This window comes from Arvicola amphibius, chromosome 4 (assembly GCF_903992535.2).
Source record: "Arvicola amphibius chromosome 4, mArvAmp1.2, whole genome shotgun sequence".
In the NCBI taxonomy this organism is placed as follows: Eukaryota; Metazoa; Chordata; class Mammalia; order Rodentia; family Cricetidae; genus Arvicola; species Arvicola amphibius.
In genome coordinates, this window is record NC_052050.1 from 23,411,910 (window position 1) to 23,427,175 (window position 15,266).

General features: G+C 40.9%; 1 protein-coding gene across 14 annotated transcripts in view; it reads right to left on the reverse strand.

Annotated features, from left to right (window-relative positions):
- The window catches only part of Cdk12 (cyclin dependent kinase 12), a 76,701-nt gene extending 61,435 nt beyond the window's left edge, over positions 1-15,266 (reverse strand). For 13 of the 14 annotated variants that reach the window (XR_006020817.1, XR_006020815.1, XR_006020812.1 and 10 more), the window contains exons 1-2: positions 13,657-15,266; positions 7,256-8,134 (exon numbers count right to left, since the gene is read on the reverse strand). Coding sequence is in view for 3 of the 14 variants with exons in the window: in XM_038328776.1 (XP_038184704.1) it covers positions 7,256-8,134; positions 13,657-14,699 (1,922 nt within the window). In the remaining 11 variants the exon portion in view is untranslated. The remainder of the gene's footprint in view (positions 1-7,255; positions 8,135-13,656) is intronic. The other variant, XM_038328775.1, reaches the window with a different exon arrangement.

Genomic DNA, 15,266 nt, shown 5'->3' on the forward strand with positions numbered 1-15,266 from the left:
AAACTCTCTCCAGATCTTTTGAGGGCTTTTGTTTTTTGTTCTGGTTTTTTTTTTTTTTTTTTTTTTTTTTGAGACAAGGTCTCACTAGTATTTCTGGCTGGCCTTGAACTCCCAGCAATCCTCTTATCTTAGAATCTGTGTACTGGGATTATAGACATTTGCTATAAAGCCTGGTAAATCCAAATTTTAAAAATAATTTATTTAAAAATTGTGTATGCACATGCACATGTGTGTGTCTGTGTGTGTGTGCTGTTACTATTATGCCCAAATCTGCGGGGTCCCCACAAAAGCCAACTGACCACACTACTTGCGTGTCTCACCCACAGAACTGAGAGACCCGGCGTGTCTCCTCAAAGAGAACTACTCTCTGCAGAAGGGCCCGAGAACGTCTCTCCAGGCACCACGACTGTGATCTTTTCACGCATCTGCAGATCATTTTCAGGCACTCCAGTTTCTGGGCCCGCTCACAAAAGCTCATGACACAGACATGAGAGACATGTTTCATGAACACAGAAAACTTACCAAGATGAAACAAAAACTCATAGGGCGGTAGAAGGCTCTACATGTGGTAGTCCTAGTGGGCTTTGGGGGATCCCAGACGGCCCCCAAATGTTATGCCCAAATCCATGGGGTCCTCACAAAAGCCCACAGAGGGGCTGGAGTGATGGCTCAGTGGTTAAGAGCACTGACTGTTCTTCCAGAGGACCTGAGTTCAATTCCCAGCAACCACAGGTAATGAGATCTGGTGCCCTCTTCTGTCATGTGGGCATACATGGAGGCAGAATGCTGTATACATAATAATAAATAAAATCTTTAAAAAAAGCCCACAGAGCAGACCAAGTTCCATATGTAAAAACAAAGAGGCTTTATTTTAATCAAGTTTGCAAACTCGGTCTCTCTGCATGTCCAATGTATTGGAATAACGGAGAGCCCCAGCTCAATTAGAATTGGGTTTTTATAGTAGAAAAGGCGGGGGGGAGGAGTTTCTGAGGTTCAAGATCCCCTGATTGGCTGACATTTGTCTAGGGGTGTCCTGGTGAGGTGTACTGGCAGATGATCCTATATACATTTCCTTTGAATGGTCTGCTCTTGAGTGGGAGTCGGGTAATCTCGGTTTGTGGTGTTTTCCGGCTACCAGGTATTGCTTCCTGGTAAACTACTGAGACTCAGGCCTCTTATTTAAATTTATTGATGGCCAGAGTCCCAGGTGATAACCGTTGGAAGTAAAGAACTTCCTTTGGGTGACCTGCCCAGACTTAATATTATCGTGTCTGGCCCCCCACATTTACCACATGCCTTTCATTCCAGCATTCAAGTGGCAGTGGCAAGCTAATCTCTGAGTTCAAGCAAGGCCAGCCAAGCCTATGTAGTAGAGTTCCAGGGCGTGTGTAAAGGGACCCTGTTTCCAAAAACACAAAACAAAAACACAAAAACAAACCCTCAAGAACATAATTTTAAGAGGTAATGCTTCTTATTAGTTTTTATCATCTTAATCCCCTATAAATGAGTAATTAAGGAATCTACTTAGTTTGTACCACATAAACCACAAATGGGAAGTCAATAAAGTATAATCACAAAAGCTTCCTATTTAAATACTCCTAGTAAAGATGAGCATTCATCAGAATCTACAGTCAGATTTTCCTAGCATAAAAGTTTATTAGCAAAAAATGAGAAAAGAATATAAGCTTTCAAAATTTTTGTAATTTTTAGATATCTAAAGATGGAAAATTATAATTCTACAAACACTGTCAAAATATTCTTTATAAGTCTCAATTTTTCAGGAATTTAAGAGATTTTCTTAGTTCTGTTCACTTAAGAAGAAAACTCAAAATATTTGAAATGTCTAGGACTATCACTAAGTCTATGTTTGACTTTTTTTTCTCAAAGACTTATTTAATGGCTTGAATATAGTTTATTACGTTTGAAAAATGTACATCTTGCTAGGCCTGTTAACACATGCCTTTAATCCTAATACACAAAGAGGCAGATGCAGGAGGAGCTCTATCAATTAAGGCCAGCCTGGTCTACATAGTTCTAGGACAGGCAGGACTACAAAGAGAGACAGTCTTTTTAGAAAAAAAAAAAGAAAAAAGACATTCTACAAGAATGGTCCGAAGGTAGTGAGTTATCTCTATTGATTGTTCACAGTGAGTTACAGATTGAACACCTGTTCTACACTTCCCCCCACTTCTCACTACTGCACTTGACTAGTCTAAAAAAAAAAAAAAAAAAAAAAGGAAAAGAAAAAAAAAAAAGAAGATTCTATTATAAGGAAGTTTATAAAGATGAGTCTTTAATAAGACATGTACTATCAAGCCGGGCGGTGGTGGCGCACGCCGCCTTTAATCCCAGCACTCTGTGAGTTCGAGACCAGCCTGGTCTACAAGAACTAGTTCCAGGATAGGCTCTAAAACCAAAAGAAACCCTCTCGAAAAACCAAAAAAAAAAAAAAAGACATGTACTATCAGTTCAGACTACACCAATCTGAAGGGGTCAAAATCTTGCTTCAGTAAATTTCAATATACTAAAAACCTATAAAAAATAATGAGGACCCATAAAATTCCAAATTTAACAAACACTACAGCTTTTACTATAAGGCACTAAATGTGCAAAGTATGGAGAGCCTGACATTAAGAGATGTTATATGCCAAAATAGTTACTAGGAAATACTGTTGTACACACTCTGTCTGTATATATAGCTTGTGGTTTCTCATTCACCTTTTGTTTTTGTTTTTTTCAAGACAAGGTTTCTCTGTAGCTTTGGAGCCTGTCCTGGAACTCACTCCTGTAGACCAGGCTGGCCTTGAACTCACAGAGATCCGCCTGCCTCTGCCTCCCTAGTGGTGGAATGAAAGGCCTGTGCCACGACCGCCTGGCTCATTCACCATTTTTTTAAAGGTTCAACTGTGACAATTAGGTTGCTGTAATTCTTGTATATAAGAAACAGTTGACCTAGTCAGACAGTGGTGGCACACGCCTTTAATCCCAGCTCTCAGGATGGGGGGGGGGCGAACACACTATCTTGGGGGGAAAAAAAAACCAAACTTAACTTTTACTCAAATTTTACAATCCTGAAATTTCTGGTGATGAAATTTAAATTAACCTAAAGATACAACGTAAACATTTCTCATTTCTCACCTGGCTTGTTGGCACATGCCTTTAAGCAAAGCACACAAGGGGCAGAAGCAAGTAAATCTAAAATTAAAATTTAGACCAGTCAGGCACTACATAGTGCCTATCCTTTTTTGTTTGTTTGTTTGTTGTGTTGCTTTGTTTTGGTTGTTCCTTTGTTTTTGTTGGGACAGAGTCTCTCCATGAGTTCTCACTGTCCTGGAATTCTCTAGCTCAAATTAAAGGCAAGAGCCACTGCACCCAGGTGTATCTTTGGTTTTGAGGGATTTTTGTTTGTTTGTTTGTTTGGTTGGTTGGTTGGTTTTATGAGACAAGGTTTCTTTGTGTAACAGTTCTGGCTGTCCTGGAACTCACGCTGGCCTCGAACTCACGGAGATCTGCCTGCCTCTGCCTCCTTTAGTGCTGAGACTAAAGGCGTGCGCCACCACTGCCCTGCCATTTCCTACCTTTAATAATTTATGAATAGTATAATTATCAAACAAAATAATGACACTTGGTTGGGCACAGTGCCCTTCATTTTTAATCCCAGTATTCTGGAGTTAGAGACAGATGGATCCCAGCATTCTGTAGGCAGAGTCAGGTAGATTGCTGCGAGTTCTAGGTAGCCAGAGCTCCATAGTGAGACCCTGTCTCTATAAACAAAACAAAACAAGAGAGAACTAGCTTTGTGGTGAATGCTTGTATTCCTAGCACATGGGCAGCTAAGAAGGAAGATGGCTGAAGCTCAGGAGTTTCAGAACATACTAGACAACAAAGCAAGACTCAAATAGCAAAACACTCTCTTCACTCTCCCACCCTTCCACCATTCACTACTACTCTAGAACATTTTTAAGGTGCAAAGGGTAAGTCTGAAATAATATAGATCTTAAGAATTAAAAACACTCAACAGGACTGGAGAAAAAGTTTTGTCAGTAACGTGTTTGCTGCCAAAGCATGAGGACTTGAGTTTGAGCCTTAATATCCACATAAAATGATGTTTTAATCCCAGTACTCGGGAGGCAGAGGCGGGCGGATCTCTGAGTTTGAGGCCAGCCTGGTCTACAAGAGCTAGTTCCAGGACAGGCTCTAGAAACTACAGGGAAACCCTGTCTCGAAAAAACAAAAAAAAAAAAAAAAAAAAAAAAATGATGAGCCTGGTTGCACAGTCTTGTAATTAAAGCATAGGAAGGTAAAAACAGGGAAATTAAAAGGCTGGAGATGGCTAAGTGATTAAGCACACTTGTTGTTCTTCCAGAGTACAGAGTTCAATTCCCAGCACCTGCATGGTGGCTTATAACCACCTGTTCCAAGGGATCTGCATCTTACAATGCATATACAAATATGCAGGCAAAACACTTATAATTCAAAATTTTTTAAAATATTTATTTATTTATTATGTATACAATATTCTGCATGTATGCCTGTGCGCCAGAAGAGGGCACCAGACCCCATTACAGATGGTTGTGAGCCACCATGTGGTTGCTAGGAATTGAACTCAGGACCTTTGCAAGAGCAGGCAATGCTCTTAACCGCTGAGCCATCTCTCTTTAAAAAAAAACTTAAGACAGGATTTTAATAGACCTGGCTGTCCTGGGATTCACTATGTAGACCAAACTGGCCTCCAACTCAGAGATCTGCCTGCTTCTGCTTCCCAAGTATTAGTATTAATGGTCCACCCCCAGTTAGATTAAATATATTTATAAATTAAAACAAAACAAAAACAAGGTGAGTGACGCCTGAGGAACAATACCCAAAACTGACTTTAGGTCTCTGTTTACACGCCTGCACTTACATATACTCATGCACCCACACAGAATCATCACTTAAATTACTGATGTCAAACTACTGATATCAGAAAAAGTTTGAAAATAGGTTTGCAACTTAAAATAAATGGCACTCATTTTTCTATTTACAATGAAGTCTACTACAGTAAATGCAACTCATCCCCTAAAAAATAAGAGGGTAAGATCTCGACAGAAAAACCAGTAAGACTATAGACTTCTATATGGCTAAAGCGTATCTGTTTGGAGGTCTTGTTCAGCTAGTATGGCCAATAGATTTAAAAAAAAAAAAACAACTTTCATAATGTCATTTATAAGATTAACACTTCGGGGCTAGAGAGATGGCTCAGCAGTTAAGGCCACTGACTCTTCCAAAGGACCCGGTTCAATTCCTAGCACCCTCATAGAAGCTCACAACTGTCTGTAACCACAGCAGTTCCAGAGAATCTAATACTTTCACACCAATTGACATAAAGTTTTAAAAAAAGATGCATGCTTCATAATCATTTCAGTAATCAACACTCAAAATACTAATTAAAATTTAAGGTCATCTCACTGTAAGTTATAGTCTAATTATCAAAGATTCTACATACTGCTCTTTTTTTAACTATAGGATAAGTGAGCCTTATAAATTATATCACCCACCAGAGGTGGTAGTGTATGCCTTTAATCCCAGCACTTAGTAGGCAGAGGCAAGAGGATCTCTGTGAGTTAAAGGCCAGCCTGGTCAAGTTCCAGGACAGTCAAGGCCATTACACAGAGAAAACCCTCTCTGAAGGAACAAACAAACAAGCAAAAAGTATCACTCTACAAATTATTTATTATATTGAAATTAAAATATTACAAAAAGAAAACAGAGGTATTGAGATAGCTGGGTGGGTAAAGATTTATGTTTGTCATGAAACCCTGCTGACCTGAGCTCCATTTGGAACCTATGTAAAGAACATAGGTAAGAACCAACTCCACAAAGAAGTGGCCCTGATTTCCACATGTACAACATGGCACACACACACACATACACTAAACTTTTTTAAAAAATTTATTTATTATGTATACAGTGTTCTGTCTGCATGTATGCCTACAGGCCAGAAGAGGGCACCAGATCTCATTACAGATGGTTGTGAGCCAACACATGGTTGCTGGGAATTGAACTCAAGACCTCTGGAAGAACAGCCAGTGCTCTTATCCGCTGAGCCATCTCTCCAGCCTCACAATAAACTTTAAAAAAAAGATGTGGCAAAGAAATATGGTTATGTAAGACATGAGATCAGGGTGCCTCCTGTACTCCGATGCACACATGTGTACACACACATAAATTAAAAAAAAAAGTACACTTATTCGAGGCCAGCCTGGTCTACAAGAGCTAGTTCCAGGACAGGGTCTAGAAACTACAGGGAAACCCTGTCTCGAAACACCAAAAAAAAAAAAAAAAAAAAAAAAAAAAAAAAAAAAAAAGTACACTTAGACCTGGAAAAATGGCTCATGGGTTTAAGAGTGATTATTGCTCTTCCAGAGGAACTGGTTTGGTTCTTAGTACTCACATGGCAGCTCACCAACACTTATAACTACAGTCCTAAGAGATCCAATAACCTCTGGCCTACATTGTCCTGCATTCATGTGGTGTACAGACTCACACACATGCATATAAACAAACAAAAAATACTCAAATTGAGTAAAAGTGGGGATGGAGAGATATAATTAAGAGCAGTAATTCAGAGTAATTAACTACTAAACTACTACTCTTGTAGAGACTTGAGTGCAGTTCCCACCACCCTTATGGTAGCTTGGAACCATCCATACTCTTATTCCAAAGGTTCCATCATCATCATCTTCTGACCACACACAGTCACAGTACACATACATATGTACAGACAAAATAGTCATACAAGTACACACACACATAAAATCTAATTTTTGTCAGGCATAGTGATGCGTATCTATAATTCCAGCATTCAGGAGATCGAGGCAGGACTGCTGTGAGCTTAAGGTTACCTGAGACTACACAGTGAGCATAACAACACCCTATCCCTGCCCAACCCCAAAAAGTACCCATCAAAATAATTCAGCAGGTAAAGGCACTTGCCACCAAGCCTGATGCTGGATACACAGGACAAAAAAGAATTGACTCCCACCAATTTTCCTCTGGTCTCCACACTGAGACACAGTATACACACTTACACACTTGAAAATAAACAATGTAACTTTTTTGTTTTTTTTTTTAAATGAAAAGAAAAAAACCCAAAAGTTTTAATTCTCTAAAGCATCCTGAAAAGATATACAGTCTAATAGTTTCAAAAAATTTAAAAAGAAAATACATTATAAATCAAGAAGACTGACTTCTTCCGTTCTATTATGGAACTTACCTATCCATATCATCATCTCCAGGTAACAAGGGAGGGAGGGGCAGAGGAGGCAATGTTGAAGTTTTCAGATGTGGAATAGCAGCTGTTACAGATACTTGAGTCTTCACAGAAACCTGTACAGAGGGCTGAGAATTTGTCTGAGAGCACAGAGTAGATGTCCTTGGGTGGGGAGAAGAGGGCAAAGTTGAAGCACTAGAAACAGGAGCTTGACTAGATGGTGGTTGGGGAGGAGGCAGAGGTGGCTGCAGTGGAATAGCTGGTAGTGGAGGCAAAGGTGGCAAAGGGGGTGCCTGAGGTGGAGGGGTAGTAGATGGTAAAGGAGGTGGAGAAGTAATTGTGGGGAGAGGTGGAAGGGCCTCCTTTTCTGATGTCTCTGTCTCCTTAGAAGTAACAATCGCCTCCTTCAGTGCTACAGGTTTAGTGTCTTTTACTCCCTGAGCTTTCAAATCCTTAAGAACAGGATGCTTCTGCAGGTTCTCATCCAACTTAACTTTCCCTGCATCTAAACAATTTTTTACCTCTGTGTTTGAATGTGCTACATTTATCAGTTCAGTATCTGGGATAGATTTTTCTGACTTTATACCTCTGGGTAACTTTTTAGACTCTAACCCTGACTCCTTCACCTCAACTTTATCTTTTTTAGTCAGAGTGATGGGTGAACCCTTGGAATCTTTTCCATCCATTTTTGCTGCTGCTGCAGCAGCTGCTCTTTCCTTCTTTTTTCTACTGAGTTCAGCTCCCAAGCTGGAATTCAATGGAAGCCTGACAGGTGAGATACTGGAATGACGGCTGCATGACCCGGATCTCTTCTTTTTACTATGAGAAGATGAGTGTCTTGAATATGCAGGACTTCTGCTTCTGGACTTGATGGATTTCCTACTGAAAAAAGAAAAAAGGCAGTTTGAAATAGACAATAAACAGAGATATAAAGAAGACAATAGGTCAGCAAAACAGGGTCTAGATCTGTAATTGGATCCTATTCTGAGTTATCAATTTTATTTTTTTTATTTTTTTTAAATATTTATGTATTTATTTATTATGCATACAATATTCTTTCTGACCAGACCTCATAACAGATGGTTGTGAGCCACCATGTGGTTGCTGGGAATTGAACTCAGGACCTTTGGAAGAGCAGGCAATGCCCTTAACCACTAAGCCATCTCTCCAGCCCCGAGTTATCAATTTTAAAAGATTAAAGCCAGGCATGGTGGCACAGTCCTTTAATCCTAGCACTTGAAAGGCAGAGGCATAAGAACATCTGAGTTCAAAGACAAGCTTACAATCTCTAAACAAATAAACAACAAAAAAAAAGCAGGGGAGAAATGGGGTTTGGAGAGATTGACTCAGTGATTAAGAACCTGGAAGTTCCAGAGGTCTGGGGTAAAGCCCACATGGTGTTTAATTAACTGTTACTCTAGTTCCAGGTGATGCAACTCCCTTTATTGTCTCCCGGATCACTGGAAGTACATGGTACACAGACATACAGTCTAACAATCCATACATATAAAATAATAATTATAAACCAAGTTGGGCATTGAGGTACATGCCTTTACCCCCAGAGCTTGGGAGATACAGGCTGGTGGACCTTTGTGAGTCCAAGGCCATCTTAGTCTACAGAGTGAATTCCAGGACAGCCATAGTTACATATGGAGACCCCCATCTCAAAAAAACATATACAGAGAGAAAGAGGTTCAAAGTTGGCACTACAGAAAAGGATTGGCTGGGTGGTGGTGCACACCTTTATTCTCAGCACTTCAGAAGCAGAGGCAGGCATATATATGCAAGTTCGAGACCAGCCTGGTCTACAGAGTGAGTTCCAGGACAGCTAGAGGTACACAAAGAAACCCTCTCTTGAAAAGTTAAAAAAAAAAAAAGGTCAGTGGTTAAACGCATTTCCCAACATCTACTTGGTAGCTCAAATCATCCAACAGTCACTTCTTATTTCCTTGACCACCAGGCATGCACATGGTACACATACATACATGCATGCAAACACACGTAAAATTTTAAAAAGAAAAAAATCAAAGTCATACTCTGTTCTACAGCAAACTCAAAACCAGCCTGGGTTACGTGAGACTACTATCTAAAAACAAAAAAGGAAATTTAAAGATTCTAAATCATGCATGAATATACATTTGAATTAAGTAAAACTAAAAATTCATTTGGCTAGGACTTGACTCCTATTTGTAATCTCATCTTGGGAGGCAGAAGAAAGAGGATCTAAGTTCAAAGCAAACCTAGTCTACAAGAGCTAATTCTAGGACACACAAGGCTAACAAAGAAACCCTGTCTTGAAAATAGGAAAAATAAATAAATAAATAAATTTAAAAAACAAAAGCATCAAAATTGCCCACTGTGTAGTTATAGTCACGAAGCTTACTTTAAGAAATTTTTTTTTATAAATCTTTGCCTTTATTTATGTAAGAGCACCATGTCTGTGTCCACTGTCCACAGAGTTCAAAGAGCATCAGAATCTCTGGGACTGGATTTAGAGATGTTTGTGAGTCACTGTATGGGTGCTGGGAATCTTCTTCTTGAAAAACAACCCGTGCTCCTAACCACTGATCCACCACTTCAGCCCAACTTCTAACCCTTTAACTAGGGTACTACTTACAGCCTCAGCTTATTACAAAGTTGTGTCCTCATCTCCTGAGAGCTGATATTAAAGGTCTTAGTTCCTTTAATACAAAAATGATTTCCAATCAACTTTTTAGGACACATAAAACAAGAAATTACTACAAATAATTTACAATGTACAAATAAACTTACTTGTTTGTTTTGTTTTTGAAATGGGATCATTTTATGTAGCCCTGGCTGGCCTGAAATTTGATATGTAGACCAGGCTGGCTTCAAACTCTGCCCACTTACAGTCAATATTCTTAACTGCTAAGCCATTTTTCCAGTCCAACAAAAAAAAATTATGAAGAATGACTGTGAAATAAAATCTGGAAATCTACAGAACAGATTATTTTAAAGTGTCATTAATTACATTTTTACGTTGTCCTGCTCAAGATTCAGTGTGAAGAAAACCAATCCAAACTACTAAAATTGACTAAAGCGAAGCATGAAGCCTTTAGTCCCAGCACTTGGCAAGAAGAGGTAGGCAGGCATTTGAGACAGCCTGGTCTACATGAATTTCCAGCCAACCAGGACTGCATAATGAGACTCTGTGCCAAATAAATAAATAAGAGGTGCCAAGCCTGGATGTTATGGCAAACACCTTTAGTGACACACTATAGTATCTATAGAGAATCACAGGCAGGTGAAATCTGAGTTCTAGACCAGCCTGAGTTCATTCCCAAGCACTGACCCACAACCAAATAGTGTTTTTCCCAGTCTATTCTTCCCAAATGAAGAATCTATCAGAATGCCAGAACAGCCAAAGCTACACAGAGAAACCCTCTCTTGAAAAAATAAAAAATTAAATATAGGGCCTTAAGCATTCTATGTAAACTGAATTATATCACCAGCCCTCTTTTTGGAGGGAAAGGAGCCTTTTCAATTCTTCTTATGTCAGCATGATAGCACAAGCTTTTAATAGCACTATGGAGGCAAGAGGCAGGTGGATCTCTGAGTTCTAGGCCAGTCTGGTCTATATAAAAAATTGTAGGTTGGCCATAGCTACATAAGACCTATCTCAAAAATAAATAAATTTGGTGGGGCAGTGGTGGTGCACACCTTTAATCCCAGCACTAGAGAAGCAGTCTCAGATTGATCTCTGAGTCTGATTTTAAGGCCAGTCTGGTCTACAGAGTGAGTTCCAGGACAGCCAGAGCTACACAGAGTAACTCTATTGCGAAAAGAAAAAGAAATAAAGGAAGTGAGGGAGGAAGGAAAGAAAGAAATAGATTTTTATTATTATTGTGCATGTATATGATCTATGGATGTTAGAGGATAACTCTGTGAAGTCTCTCCTTTCACCTTACATGAGGTTCTGAGTTTCAAAATCAGATAGGGAGCCATCTTGTCAGCCCATTGTTTGGTCTTTTTGAGATAAGGTTTCAAACAACAGTCCAGGCTGGCCTTGAAATCAAAATTCTCTTGCTACAGTTTCTCAAAACACTGAACTTATGGATGTGTGCCAGGCGGCTCAGGTTCCACACTCTATAATTTTTTTTGTTACTTACTGTTGGGAATTGCAATAAACAAAATTATATAATGGATGAATATAAATAATGCTGTCTACAACACAACAAAAAGTGCATGTTTCCAATATTTTATGTTTATACTTGCATACCCCACCAGCATACTTTCTCCACACACTACTAGGTTTATATCTGCCATCACTACATTCATTTCAATTAAGGAACATAACTTTCTCAGTTCACTTAAGAGAACATGTTATCTGCTGTTTTCTAAGAATCTAAAAAGAATGATTTCAAAACAAAAATTCTCACCCAAAATTCTGTTTTAACCCTTTAAATTTCTAAACTCAAGAGTAAAAAGTTTTTTAATTAAATAACCTTAATGTTAATACTCTGAAGAAAAAAAATATTCTGCCTAATTTTATAGCTAATGTCTGTAATCCCAACAATAAATAGGTTAAGGTAAGATTGCTGGAAATTTCAGGCCAGTTTCAGACCAGTATAAGATACACAGCAAATTTCAGGCCATCCTAGGTACAGCATGAAACCCTGTCTAAAAAACACAAAATTCTGAGACTACTTCTTAGATTCCCTTTCATAACTATGCAACATTACAAATGGTACATTTATCACTTACGTATTCCAGTAGATATAAATCATACCTCTCCAAAAAATTATAAACTCTAAGAAATGGTTTGCATGGTAATGTTTATAAAACACTACCTTTAAGACAGTGAAATATACTGATTTATAAAGCATATGCATGAATTAATCTTTACCTGTGGTTTTCACTCACAAAATGTACATTCTAGGTACAAGATACAGTAACATGCTTCATATTTATTAATCTCACAATAGCCTTGAAGCAGGTACTCCTATTTTTCACATAAAGAAACTCAGGTATGGACAAATTAATCATTTGCCAAAGATTACAAAGAAATAGTAAGATTCCACTCAGATAAAACTAAAGCTCCTGCGGGGAAAGTGGTGGCACACGCCTTTAATCCCAGCACTCAGGAGGCAGTGGCAGGAAGGATCTCTGTACTCTGTAGCAGGCCAGCCTGGTCTACAGAGTGAGTTCCAGGACAGCCAGGACTGTTACAGAGAAACCCTGTCTTGAAAAACCAAAAACACTAAAGCTCCTATTGTTTTGTGGAAAGAGATGGATTCAGACATGAAACAAGAACACAATTTTCCATAGGCAATTTCAAATTAACACATCTTTCTTACAAAAAAATCAAGCTGAAGGCAATTATTACCATATATTTCAAGGAAAACTTTAAAAAGTGCTAGTGTTGGGCTGGAGAGATGGCTCAATGGTTAAGAGCACTGACTGCTCTTCCAGAGCACCAGGGTTCAAATCCCAGCACCCACATGGCAGCTCACAACTGTCTGTTAACTCCAGAAAGAGGAGACTCCACACCCCCTTCTGGCCTCTGAGGATATCATAAATGCATGTACACATACATGGATGGAAATAAAACTCTCATATATGTAATATATGAGACATATAAAAAAGACAAAAATCTTAAAAAGAAAAAAGTACTAGTGTTAAAATAAGTCTAGAAAAAAATTCAAACTCTTTGGAACCACTTTCTGCTAGGCTATATGTTAAAAAAAAAAAAACACCCTCATTAGCTCAATTTTTACTAAACAGTTAGAACATAGGGCTATTCAGTAAGATATAACTAATTAGATTTGGTAACCCAGAAGACAAAATTGGTAGGATAATAGGCAAACGAACTCAAAATAGTAGAAATGTAAATTTATGGGGCTGGAGAGAGGGCTCAGCTTAAGGTTAAGAGCACAGGCTGTTCTACCAGAGGACCTAGGTTCAATTCCCAGCACCTACAATGGCAGCTCACAACTGTCTGTAACTCAAGTTCCAGGGAATCTGACACCCTCACACCAATGCACATAAAATTAAATAAATTGTTTAATAAAATTTTGTAATTTCTTGTTTTTCTTCTTAATTTCAATAGAGTTTAAACACTGGTATCAATATGACTTACAAAGTTAAGACAAAGCAACAAGTGGCTCTAAGTTCGGAGACCATGCACTCCCTAGGCAAATGCAAGATTTCTTACAACTGAAGATTCCCATTACAACAAAGTACCTACCTACCTTGCTTGAGCAGCTGGAGGCATGTGAAATCTTTAGTTCTCAATTCTGGGTTAAGGGAAAAGCCAGACTTACCTAAATGACTAGCCACCCTAGCCAAAGACGAACACTGCAAGCTTTAACAAAATGTTATAAGGACGAATTGCCAACCGCTCCCAATCCACCCGACCTTAGGAAAGACAGGTAACAGCTCACCTGGGGATCGGACTCCGACTCAGAGACCTCTTGCTCAGGAAAGGGCTGCTAGATCGCCTTCGACCGTAGGGACTGGGTGATCTCCCGCTGTAAGAGCCGCTCCTTTCGTAGCTGGATGACCGTCTCCGGCTATAGGGACTCACAGACCTCTGTCGTCTACTGTAGGGGCTGGGTGAGCGAGCGCTGGACTGGTAAGCAGAAGGCTCTTTGTAAGGTGGGCTGACAGACTGCCTTCTTGAGGTACTCCCAGGACTCTTCTTGTAAGAGTCATAATTGCTAGAAGTGTGAGACCTTGGGGGGCTAAGGTCGTAGTCTTGGCCATAAGACGCTCCTGAAGGGCTGTCATCTTGCTTGGAACTGTCAGACCATTTCCTATGCGGACTCCTGGATCTCCGTTTGGGGCTATCCACCGTTTTGTAACTTTTGGGTGTTTCCCTTTTCCGATGACTTTTACTCCGGTCCTTGTGCCCGGACTTCAACTCACGTTCTTTCCGGGTCTTCTCCTTGTGGAGTTTGGATGACCTGGATTCCTTGCTGCTGCTTTTGGATACTTGTGCCTTCCCATAGTCATCACTCCCCTCCGCTGAACGCTTTGAACTTCCTGATATCCGGTCCTTCGTGGACCCAGATTTGGAGACTTCCTGGTTTTTTTCTTTCTCAGTCTGTTTAGTTCTTAGCAAGTCTCGAGACCGCCGGTGCTGGTGGTGACGATGTCTGTGCAGGCGGTCACTCCGATCCGTTCCACGACGCTCATCATTTTCCCTCCTGTCTAATTTGAAGGACATGTCATCCGAGAAGGTGTCTGAATCCGAGCTGATGTCATCATACTCCACCAAAGGTTTGATTACTGTACCCAAAGATGCTGCTTCGGGGGTCACCAACCCCGTATCTTTGGAGTGCTTGGACTTATGCCGCTTGTGCTTCGACACCAAGCGGTGACGCTCCCTGCTGTTGGAGCTGCCACCTCCCGATGACGGCTGCGAAGTTCCAGAAGCTCCTCCGCTCCCGTCCTTCTTACCCCCATGTCTCTCGGAATTGGGCATTCCCTTTTCCCGAGCCTGAAGAAGGGGAAAAAGTTCCCCAGCACTCCAAAAGGCCCCACCCTCCCCCCCCGACCCCGACTCCACGCCCACCAAGGAACCCCTACGAGGGGGTGGGGAGGGAAGGGACCGCAGGCCAGGCTCCTCCTCCCTCTCGCCTCCTCAGCGCCCTCCTACATGAGGTGGGGGGGAGGGAAGGAGCAAGGGAAGAAATGAGAGTTCCTCGGCGGTGGAAGGAGCGAGACACCCGCAGCAACTCGAGTCTGCTCGCCGCCGCCGCCCACCCGCGCCGAGCCGATCTTCAGGCCCGCGAGCCCGGGACCGCAAGGAAGCAGGAAGCCGAGCGCCCGAGCCTGAGGGGCCGACTCCGGCTCTGGGGCCCCGGGAGGACTGCGCGGGCCCTTCCTCTACCCAGTAGCCCGGCTCGGCGCCCAGGCTCGGCGGCCTGGGTGGCCTGACCTCCCGCTTTGTCCCTCGTTCCCGAGGGAGCCCCCTTCTCTAGCCTCCGCCTCACCCCGACAGCTCACATACACATCCCGCTCCCTCACCCAGACTCAGTCACACACTAGA